Source organism: Trachypithecus francoisi, unplaced genomic scaffold (genome assembly GCF_009764315.1).
Source record: "Trachypithecus francoisi isolate TF-2019V2 unplaced genomic scaffold, Tfra_2.0 Lachesis_group8, whole genome shotgun sequence".
Taxonomy (NCBI): Eukaryota; Metazoa; Chordata; class Mammalia; order Primates; family Cercopithecidae; genus Trachypithecus; species Trachypithecus francoisi.
In genome coordinates, this window is record NW_022681473.1 from 60,529,957 (window position 1) to 60,542,594 (window position 12,638).

At 38.2% G+C, this 12,638-nt stretch overlaps 1 protein-coding gene across 1 annotated transcript; it reads right to left on the minus strand.

Moving 5' to 3' along the window:
- Positions 1-492: 492 nt before the first annotated feature.
- On the minus strand, positions 493-1,619 carry LOC117081245 (olfactory receptor 51I2-like). The gene is given in 2 exon segments (XM_033207065.1): positions 493-722; positions 725-1,619. Coding segments are annotated over 2 exon segments (936 nt in total). The 5' UTR covers positions 1,431-1,619.
- Between the last annotated feature and the right edge of the window lie 11,019 nt (positions 1,620-12,638).

Below are 12,638 nucleotides of genomic sequence, written 5' to 3' on the forward strand. Positions count from 1 at the left end.
AATAGAGAGAGATTAGTATTGAATGTCAACTGGACCACCTATTATCTATGTTAGTCTGAAGAATTAATTATCTGTGTCTTAGAGGATTTGTATGAATATTAAGTGAATTAATATACACAAATTATAATAGAACTTGACACATTTTAGGACTAAGTTCGTTAATTGTTATATTAGTAATATTCATTATTATAGAAAATAATTCCTAGCTTAAATTAATCTTCCTCTGTAAAACTTGTCTAATTACTCAATTGCCTCCAATATTTATCTTTCTAAGAATGCTGTTGGTATTTAGTGAATGTACTATTCATTTGGAACTCCTTGTTTTGTGTTATAAGTTTTGCATCACCATTTCCTGGCCTACTTTCCCCACAGCACATAATCTATCTTATACTTTGATGATGATGATGATGATGATGATGATGATGATGATGATGCTACTGATGAGAACCTATGGCCAAAATAAACAACAGATTCTAAAGCCAAGTGTGAAAGTCATATTTTGATGTGGCAAAACATGCGGACAATGGCTTGGCGGATTTCCTTTGTCTTGGCACTATAAATGAGAGGGTTGAGCACAGGAGGAACAAATAGGTACACATTTGACATGAGGACATGTATGTAGCGTGGGACATGCTTCCCAAAGTGGTGCACTGTGGAGACCCCAGTCATTGGCACATAAAACGCAAGTACAGCCAGGATATGTGACACACATGTGTTGAGACTTTGAGACGTTCCTCATGGGAAGCAGTGGCCATGACAGAATGCAGAATGAGCACATAGGAGAGGAAGATAAAAAACAGGTCCATGCCAAAGGTGGATACAAGAACAAAGAGTCCATAGATGCTGTTGATAGTGATATCAGCACAGGCAAGCCTCATCACGTCTGGGTGCAGGCAGTAGGAGTGAGAAAGAACATTGGATCTGCAGATAGGCAGCCTCTTTATAAGAAAGGGAAGAGGGAAGAGGGTGATGAAGCTTCGAGCAGCTGCACCTAAACCCATTGCAACAATGACTTCAGTGGTGAGCACAGTGGCATAGTGCAAGGGGTCACAAATGGCCACATAGCGGTCAAAACTCATGGCCAGAAGAATACCTGATTCCATCATGGAGAAGAAGTGAATAAGAAACATCTGAATTAGACAGGCATCAAAAGCGATGTTGCGGGCATTGAGGCAGAAGGTTCGGAGTACAGTGGGCACTGTGGCCATGGATATGGCCACATCACTGAAGGACAACATGGATAGGAAGTAGTACATGGGCTCATGGAGGCTGGGCTGCACTCGCACAGCCTGCAGGATCACTGTATTTCCCCCAAGGGCCACAGCGTACATCACACAGAGGGGCCCCGCCAGCCAGGAGTGAGAGCTCTCCAGACCAGGGATACCAGTCAGGAGAAAGAACGCAGGGTGAGTGACATTGAACGACCCCATAGCAGAACAAACTTAGGGTACTTTTCAGAGTCAGATCTTCTGACTTGGAGAATTCTAACAGTTGCACTTGCTGGAGGATAAGAAATCAGGAAATAAGAGACAAAGCCATGATGTCGACATAAATGAAAACTGATGCATTCATGAAATCACTGCTTTTGAGATGATGCAGGCAAACTTATCTTCATATTTTATGATGATCAGGCTGCAGGCTGAGCTAATATTTCCCTCTGTCTTATGAAGAAGGGAGACATTGACAAATACTTCAATAATAGAAATTAGTTAAAAGGAAAATGTTTAAACTACATTTCTACAACTTTCATGTATTTCGGAGGCATCATTCAATAGAAATACGCTAACTACAATTCACACCACCAGAGAAGAAAGCACGAGTTTGTGTTATCAGTAGCACTTGGAAATATTTAAATATTTTCTTAAAAACTTTGCTTAATTCCCATGTGTCCCTAATTAATGAGAGAAATTCCCAGAGCAGGTTTGTATCATGTCATGTGCTTGGATGGAGAGGGAAAAGGACAGTAGGGTGTGGAGGTCATTGACTGCCTCTGGGCATCAGCTTTTCATTGGCAGAGTTACTGCAAAAAAGCAACAACAGAAACAACATGTATTTGTGCAAAGGCACAAGGCTGTATCTGTTTCTGGAAAAATTATGCATTTGTCCCTAAATATTCTATAGGTACACTAGCGTTCTGTGTATGAGAGCATTGTTCCAAATACAAACTTACATGCCCTCACATGGTTAGATGTACTCTCAAAATACCTGTTAGTCACAAGGGCACATTAATGTACCTTCACAACAGCTAGTAAGAAAGTTCATTCATACTCTTAACAAGATGCTCATTCACATACTCTCTCCATATCTCATAAAGTCACTCTTGTTATGCAAATATATTCACACAATCCCTCTTGATCTTTACACCATTTAACATGCACATCTTGTCCTCATACTCTCAGTCTGCATTGACATATATGCAGCATTTATACATACATACACACTCATAGACACGTAGATTTGTATACTCACACAATCCTTCTATCTACATGCCTACATGCCTGGGGACTGCCCACTGATATCAGTCCACTAATCCACACAGGCACTTTTTAAACCCTTAATGTCTTGTATTTATTCACCATTTTTCTTATGCTTGCACTCACATATTATTTCCTACAGCCATTTCTCTGTCACAGCGATTGTATTGTTTATTCTGTTTTTGACACACTTGTGTGTGTCAAAGCTTCAGTATTTCCAATGGCCTTATATTTACTAAACATAATATAGTAATAATGTCTAAGAAGGCTGAGAATTAACCATGCAGTCTCAGAGGGAAAATGGAAGTGATTTCCTAAGATTCTCATTTTATGTTAAGCCATTTAACAATCTGGTCCTAACATCCACTCACGGTGGATGAGGATACAGAAGGCTAGGCTTTTCACTAAGCAGACTTTTCAAGCTAATAGGGTGCATGAGGTATCTAAAAGTAACAGAGGTTGTGGAATGGGGTGCAATGCCGCATTGTCACCCCAGGAAGCATTTTTAAAATTTCCCCAGCAATACATAACTCACAGGTACTATGGTTTCCAGCAAGGCAGTGGCGGCCCCTCCATGTTTATACTGAGTTTGTCCCTTCTGGTCTTAGAACGCAGTCTGCACATGCCTGTGTCTCCTCAAGAACTCCGATTCCTTGGGATCCAGGACTGATGTTTCTCTCTTATTTCTCCCGTTTGACTACACTCTCATTCTTCACGTAAAGTCTTATAGAAAGACATCACAATACATAGAAGAGAACCAAGCCAATGTAAAAGTAACAGAAAGAGAAGGGAGAAGAAAACAGTCTGAAAGCAAGATTTTGTTCAGGGCAAGGTCAAAGCCATTCTGGGTCTGGGTACTTATGTTTTAGTATTTGTAGAAGAAAGACTGCCTGATTGTTGCAGAATTACATCAATTCCCATACCTTGGGGATTGCTAACTTTGTAGGTTGTCTGGACAGATAGGAATAAAGTAATACTGAGAAAGAAAGTGAATACTTATTGAACACACATGATGTGCCAAGTACTCTGCAAAGAACTTTATATTTATTTTCTCATTTAATACTTAACAGATATGGACACCGAGACCCAGTGAGATGAACTTTCCTCACAGTTTGTGGAGACCAGGTGATAAAACCTCAATTTAAAGACTTTTAAGACTCTCCTCTCTCTCTCTTTTTCTTTTCTTTTTTTTTTTTTCACTTTAATTTCTGGGATACATGTGCAGAGCATGCAGGTCATGTCCTTTGCAGGGACATGGATGAGGCTGGAAGCCATCATCCTCAGCAAATTAACACAGGAACAGAAAACCAGACACCGCAGGCTCTCACTCACAAGTGGGAGTTGAACAATGACTCTCTTCTCTCTTACCAAGGTCTTTGAAGCATCATTAAGGCATCGGAGAGGAAGTTTAAAAGGAAAATAGAGGAATGCATTTCTGAACAAAGATTTCACAGGTACCCTTAAATAAAGAAAGTGAGTGGCTAAGGGCAGATACATAGGAAAAAATTATACTAAAGTACCTGTCTCCAAGGCCGAACACAAATTCTACTATTCCTGGAACCTAGAACCTTGACATTTCTGAAGTCATATAAGAATCAGGCAGTTTAGAAGAAAGGACCCTGAGGGTGTCAGGAGTCCTGACCCTGGCTCTGGAAGGTACTGGCTATATGAGCGTAGAAAATTCCATTTCTTTTTCTAGATCTATGTATTTTATTTATTTATTTATTTATTTATTTATTTATTTATTTATTTACTTGAGACTGAGTCTTGCTCCATCGTCCAAGGTGGAGTGCAGTGGCACAATCTTGGCTCACTGCAAGCTCTGCCTTCCAGGTTCAGGTGATTCTCGTGCCCCAGCCTCCTGAGTAGCTGGGATTACAGGCACCTGCCACCACACCTGGCTAATTTTTGTATTTTTAGTAGAGATAGGGTTTCACCATATTGGCCAGACTGGTCTCGAACTCCTGACCTCTGGTGATCTGCCCACCTCAGTCTCCCAAAGTGCTGGGATTATAGGCATGAGTCACCGTGCCTGGTGTATGTCTTATTTTTAAGGACATTTTCTGAGACCCTTTATGGCTTTGATGTTCTTTTACTTTATTTTACTTTTTAATCAAGCAAAGACTGCCTGTGAGAGTTTGCTATGATGCTGTTATGGGGGCAGAAAGAAGGCAGAGAGAGACTAGAGGAATGTACAGAAAGACTGTCTGAAGACCATAGTTTTCAATCTATATCATGGATAATAAAGAATGAAAATTGTTAGCTGTTCATTGTTCATCTAAAGTTTAGCTGATTTCTCCTTTTAATATCCTGGAGACTTTTACATATTTTGTTATCACTGAATTCATAAGGGAAGAGTAAAATGAAACCACATGTGCTTCAGCTGTTTGTCATGGGATAGGTTGTGACCACTTCCCTTCTAGATTCCTGAACTGTTCGTGTATCCTGAGGCCTGCTTCCCTCTCTGAATTTGCAGCAATGTTAATGAGCCACAGAAACTTTGCCCTTTGAAACTTGGAGTCACAGAGAAATTGACTATGGCAAGTAAGAACTCTAGAGAAGTACAATGAATTGCTTGGGGTTATAAAATCAGTACATGGCAGTGCCAGAACAAGAACCCCAAGTCCAGAGATCTTTCCTGCTCCTTTGCTCATTCTACTAAGATGCTTGTATCAGATACCCTCCACCAGTCTCTTCCACTTCCCCTCACCATACCCCTTGCCCAGTCTAATGCTTTCATGGAGCAGGCTTCAGGAGAATCAGCTGGCTTATTCCTATAGGGTTTCAGAACTCACCAGAAGAGAGACTGATGAGCCACCCACAGAACAAGTTCTTCCCTCTCTCTGCTGAAGTGAATTCATGCCTGCCACTTTTATGTCTCATGATAGGCCCTGGGATAGAGGGCAGTGATGCTGACTTTGTATCTGAAAATTCTTCAGGGAGGTTTTAATCTCCTGAGGTCCGTAATAACTACTGAGAATAAAGCATGTGCTCTTTTAGCTGAAAAAGAACTTAGCAATCTGTCAGACCAATTCTCTAGAACTTAGCAATCTGTCAGACCAATTCTCTAGAACTTAGCAATCTGTCAGACCAATTCTCTAGAACTTAGCAATCTGTCAGACCAATTCTCTACCCCATCAAAACATCTTCCAGCGATAGAGAGGCAATCGCTATAAGAGAGGAGCTCATTACCTCCTAAGAGATTCTAGGTTTATGTGATATGATGACCAAGCCCATCAACTGAGGTGCAATCAGAAACTGACTAGTTTTTCTCTTCTTGTCTCTTTAAATATATTGAGTGGGGCTGGTTCTCCTTTTATATTCCTGTACGAAAACTCTGTTCTTTAAATTTTCTGGTCACATTCAGATAATAAAATACCTTCTGGTGAGTAACTAGAATGTTTAGTCTGGAATAATAGTCAAACTTTCCAGCATTCAGAGCTGTATCCTTTCTTCTTCTTTCATCCTTCATGTGCTAACTCTGATTTCTGGCTTCTCCTGCCAGAAAGAGAGAGATGGGGGAATGGAAAGTTCACAATTAATTGGTGCTGCAGTTAGTTGTTATCATGTTAACTGGGTCTCTTACATGTATAAAGCTGACTCTTTCTTACATTTACTTTCAAAGGTTATTCTTAGAAGCTTCTCATGTTTTACTTGTTCTCCACTTGGTTTAAGCTAAAATATTCTCTGTGGTTGCTTGTAACTCCTTCCACAACCTCTTGTGGAACCTTGCAGTCTTTTGGATAGGACATAAGACAACATCATGCCAGCTCTCTCTAACTTGTACCCCATTCAAGAAATGATCAGGCTTTTACAAAAAATGCCCTACCTCACTGCAACAATAGTCTTTCCATCAATGTTGCTATCAGAGCAGAAAGGTACGTTTATCAATGTTAGTTTATTCATTTAGATTAACATCTACTAGGTGTGGATCATATTAAGTGACTCTGTTGGCTTCACACGGGTCAGTCACAATCTAACCTAGGAACAAAAATTAGGATTCAGTTATGGTCTAGCCAGAATATAAGAAACACACCTGCTCTTTTAATTGAGAAAAATTAATGAATTGTTAAACAAATATTGGCGAATGCACAAGACAAAGAGGGAATATGAAGGTATCATTGTAGGCAGCAACTTCAGGACATAGCTTCTAAGCCTAGGACTGGAGGAAAAAAGGTAGGAATTTGGCATGATTAAATCTTACAAATTTGAAACAGGAGTGTTGCAAAGCTGAAACTCAGACTTTGAGGAGTGGTCACTGTTTAGGTGATGCTGGGGTCTCAAGAATTCAGAAGAGAGATTCCCTGTGACTAGGACTTACTCCTCTGAGATTGGGGTTGAAGGGACACTTATCTGGCTAATTCTTAGGTCTTTAATAGGGCATTGTAAGGCTGGTCTAGAAGTGTCAGAAAGCTTCAAAATATAACGAACTAAGGCCACTGGAATTGACCACTAGTACTTGGGTAAAGAAGTGCCACTGGGGAAAGAGCAAGAGAAAAGAAGTAGGGTACAAGTTCCTTCTTCCCACTCCAGCTTCCTAATGCACTGTATTTGTAGATCTTGGGAGCTGGTTGGCAAAGGAGGAATGCAGTTTGCAGAGGCTCAATCCCAATATTCCAAAAAATGGTATAGAAGATATGGGATTGAGACTGAGCGGTGATAACATAATAACAAATACAATAAAACTGAATACGTTTAATACTGGAAATTATTTATACAGATTTCAAAAGAACTGAGGAACTGACCAGCAGATAGTAACATAGTCTAGAGATCTGTAACAGCAGGAAGCTACTACCACCTATAGACTGGAAAGCCAAAGATGGGATTACCAGAACTACAGCCAAAGTGAGACCAACCAGTGGAAGCTGGAACCATAGAAGAGATGCATCTCACACTAGAGGCTCTGCCTGAGGCAGGGGAGTGGAGTGAGGGATACCTTGCATCTGTCATTGCTTCCCAACTAGCTCTATCCATCATATTCTTCAAGTAATGGTTGGATAGGTGTGATACAAAGAGTCGCAGAAGAGTCAGGAGTGGACTTGAGGGTAAACGGGCTTAGCCTTAATACAGAACAGAAGCACATTTTATTTGCCTCATTCTTATTGTATTATTATCATTATAAGATACATGATCTCCTAGGGGCTTTCATTTTCATGGTCAGCACCATGCAAAGCATCAACTTTTTGTAGTCCATGAAAGATGAAAGTAATTGACATTTTAGAGTTCTAGGGAATAGAGATTCTGTTGTACATAATGATCTTCTCCTTAAAGCCAGATGACCAGATTTCTCTGGGAACTACTTCTGGCAGGTACACTATCAAACACTATATCCCTATATCTCTAAAACCTTACCCACTGAAGTAGAATCAATGCCTCTTTTCTTCATAACGCTGTTCAGTTCTGTCATGAAGGCAGTGACCACACTCTATTATAGTTGGCTCTGCATGTTTCTGTGGCATCCACTGGAGAGACAGACCTGCGGGGGAAGAAATAGATGTCCCTGGAATGGGATATAGGCATGGCAGGGAATGTTTATTTGTTGAACATAAGTAATTAATCTTTGTCAAAATAGCTTCAACTGAAAAATTTGATTTTTTTCTTTAGTCATATGAAAATATCAATTATGTCAAATACATAAAATTTATCCCATAACATGCTAAATACTGAGTTGATATGAAAGATGCTCAGGGTTAGTTTAAAGGACATTGAGATCACTTGTATTAGTTTGCATTTTCACTGGTGTTTTGAACATGGTTTGTACTTTTGGCATAATAGACTGTCTTGCTTCATCCTTTTTTCATTAAAAATTTCCCAACATTTTATTATGAAAAATTTCAAACACAGAAAACTTGAAAGAATTTCACAGTAAATACCAGTATACTCATAACATAAATTCTACCATGAATATTTTATTATGCTTGATTTCTTATTTATGTTCTGATGTATCCATCTTTCTACTAATTTATCAATACAACTCACCTTTTGGATGCCTTTCAAAGTAAATTGTAACACCAGTACACTTCTCCATAAATAGTTCAGCAGTTATAATATTATTTGTAGTTAATTATATTGTATAGTTCTTTGATTTCTTTCAAATATACCCTGCACAAATCTTACATGCACACTAGATAAATTTTGATAAATGCATTGGCTTTGTTTTGAAATATGTTTATAACATATTTCTAGGTAGGCTTGGAGATTTATTTAGCCTGGTAGGTGGATTAGTTTTTAAATATTTATCTTCTTTGCAAGGATAGGTGCTATGTCTTTATTGGTCTGTATACCATCAGTACTGATAATAATATCTAGACTAAAATGTTTCTCAAAAATGTGTTTTTATCTGTTTGGTTGGCAGAAATAAACTGATTATAACTTTTAGGTTCCATATAGTGATGAAGTAAAAGGAGTGCTTGCATAAGAAATTTGTTATATGGATGCTAGCATGCATTTATACAAAAATATATAACACACTTAAATTCCACATGTGAGTCTGAATAAATGTGGAGATCTGAATTTGTTGAATATTTTATTGATTTGCTAATGAGAATGTGAATATGTATCTGAAATATATATTTTTAGCTATGTAAGCAGCGAAATGTATTTGAAGCATTTCTTCAAGTATAAGTCTCTATTTCATAGTCTTTTTCTAAGTTTTGTCTATAATTTAAATTGGTATATATAATCAATGTAAGAATACATAGATTATAATGTGTATTTGATGTGTCAATACATACAATTAGTGACTAGAGCACTGGGCAACTGCCTGAGCATATTTGTGTTTATCTGTTTGTATGTGTGTAAATTTGAATGAGGCAATGTGAATGTTAGTAAATAAATAGTTAAATAGGTCTCAGGGGGTATCTGTGAAGGTCTTAGGAGAACTATGGCTATTTATGTTTCTGTGCATACATGTATGCAGTGTGTTTACATTCCCTGATAAAAGAAGGATTAACACACTAATAGATATGGATGATTACATCAGGGATAATTGGGCCAAGAAAGAAATTCTCCTGGGAGCAATTTTCTTATGGCCCAACTCACTCTTCACTGTACTGCCCTCCCAGTTATTTCCATGGTTCCTCCTCCTACCACACACAAGTAAGCCTTGGGGTTCTGGAGGGCTCATAAATTTATAAGTCTTAGGAGAATGAGCTGATGCCGTTGCCAGCTGGACCCACAGCATAGTATATCCAGCTACAAGGAAAGCATCTTCCATCCAGTGAGTGCTCCCTGCATCACACTGCCCACCTGACCTTTGTATCTAGATTTTATTCTAAATTTTAACACTGTTGCCAAAATTCCAGGCAGCCTTTAACCCTTATATCTCCCCTTCTAAATGTGAGCCAAATCTGATCCCTTCCAAAATCCAAGATCACAGACCCCTGATGTCAGGTTTCCATCTAAATCAAAACCATACTACCAAACCACATATCATTGAGTTAAGGCACTGCTGCATCATTCGTACATTTTTGTCTCAAGGATATTTTATACTTCTTATTTAAAAGCCTACAATTTGAATTTTTGTTTTTGATACCTCACTTTTGTGTGTACAGCTGGAGAAAAGTTACAGAACCAAATGAACTGAAGTCATTTAACAATGTAGTTGCCAATCTTAGCTGGATTTTCAGTATTTTGTATGTCAGTGTATATGTATGTATATGGGAAAATAATTGGTGGAGATATTATTGTGGTTTTGTTAATGCTGATGCATTTGTGACTGAGTGTGTGTGTGTGTGTGTGTGTGTAAACATTTATTCAGGAGGGCTTAAACATAAGGGAATATTTGAAATATATTGCATAATACCAATGAGTCTTCCTAAGTTGTTGCATGATACTATTTTGTGTGAGTAAGGAAGTGTTTGATAGTTTGTGTGTATGTGAGTGTGTGAGATAGTGCCTATAAATACCTGGGTGTGTAAGTATAAGAGTGTAAAAACATATATTTTCTGGTACCTTTGAGTAACTGTGTGTGTGTGTGTGCTCATGATATTCTATGCATTGCTTGTGTCTCTCTACTTTCTTGACCTTCCTTCCAAGAGAAGTCACATTTAGGAAGTTTTGATGGACATTCCTGTGGACAAAGCAAAGAAAAAATGTTTTGAGGGTGGTGGTGGGGAATTTTCTCCATGGAGGAAAAGTTTTCAAAGTTGCTTTGTAGACTGATGAAGATCTGGAAAAGAGATAAAATATTACCTTCTAGACTACCTCAATTTGTATGTCAGTGGTTACAGACAGTGGGGTAAACCTATCTTGTGGATGAATTATTAGAAGCGTCTTTTTATTTCTTCATGACTCAGAGAAAATCTTGCAGCAAAGATAATCAAAGAAAAAAAAGCAGATCTGAACAGGCTAGATCTAAAAGGACCTCTTAGAGACATGGACTTTAAGTGTGGGTTTGGGGGAAGAGAGGTTTAGCAAGGAGAGTAACACATGAGGAGAAAATACTACTCATTAAATGGATGCTTTTCCTTTTCATTGGAAGGAGAAAGAAACCAAAGGAATAGAGGAATCTCTTCTCACTATCTATATATATTTGGGATTATGACTGATATCTGGATATTATTCAGCACCTTGTCACCATCTAATTTCACTCTGTTTATGAGGAATGGTAGGAATAAAATGGGAACTCTAAAATGAGAAAGCTAATAAAAGAGACATTATGCTGAAATTCCAGAATGAAGGTTTAATTTTGAGATATCAAATACCATGAAAATATAGTAGAAGAGCTACTTTAAATAAAGGTTAAGATGAAGTCTCTTATGGTGTGACTTCTCAGTTTGCATCATTCTGACTACTGTTTATTTTGCCTGAAGTTAGGCTGAGGCTGCTTAAAAAAAAAAAAAAAAAAGACAGAAAAGAGAATTCAGTAAAGAAGGTAGAGAAGGAGAAGCCAAGGAAGAAATACAATTGTGGACAAATAGTACCCTTGAATGGAGAAGGTGGTTCTAAAAAGGTGAGTTAAAAACAGTGTTAACTGTAGCAGGAAGATCAAGTGAAGTAGGAGAGAGAATGTTTTCATTAGATTCAGAGACAAAGAGGTCACTTGGTGACCATAGAGAAATTTGTTTCAACTCAGAGGAGGGGAGTGTGGAAGCCACAATATAATGAAATGAGCCGTGATAGAAGGTAACATAAGTAAGATTGAATTCTGACATTGAAGATCTCAGAAACAAGCTGGAGAAGCAGGCAAATAACGAAAAAATAATAAATAATACAAACTCCCACTTCCAGGTACCTGGAGAGACAATTTTTCAAGAAATTTGGTTAAGAATTGGGAAAGGGTCATAGAGTGGTGGGTAGAGAAGAATGTTATTGCATATCTATGATGGAACAGTCTTGAACACACTTATTGTCTGAAGGAAAAGAGGCAGAAAGGGAGAGAATGAATATGCACTGGATTAGTGAAAAAGGCTCTGAAGAAGGTGACAAGAAATGAAATCCTGAAGGTGGAGAGCTTGTCCTTGGAGAAGGAGAGAAATCTCTTTCTCAGAAAATAGAGATTAAGAATCAATAGAGGTGCGCATAAGTTTAAAATTTTAGTAATGGTTAAGTAATAATTCTCTCTTTTTTATTCCCATAAAATACTTTCTTCTTTGGTTTTATCCAGCTGCATACATGGTTTAATTGTAGAATTTATTAAAGTTTGGAGTTTACTATGTGAATGTGAAAGAGAGGTAAAGAGGAGATGAAAATATCAGTCTTGGTGTGGGTGAGTAGTTCAGGGGAAAAGTGAGGAAGAAGAGTTCATAGACCAGAGGGAAATTAGGGGATCGTGGGGATTCAAGAGCAAGTGCATGGGCATGAGAAGGTTGGAAGGCATGGGTTAGCAGTCCTTGCAAGCTTTCTCGGTAAATAAGAAGTGGTGGGCTTCTATGTTTAGATTCACAATCTAATATTTTAGTTAAACTATATTTACAAGGGGTGAAGCCTATAATAATACTGGGGTTGAGGGATAGAAGAATAATAGGGGAGATATGTATAAATATTAGTATGTTTTCTCGTGTGAAGGAAGGTTTTATGTTAATAATGTGAGAGGTGAGTATTCCTCGTTGCATTGTAAAATATGTGTAGGGAATAAAGGGCAGTAATTAGCATATTTAGTCCTGTGAATATAATGGTAATGTGTGACCAAGAAAATGAAGTTATTACTACTAATAGTTCTCC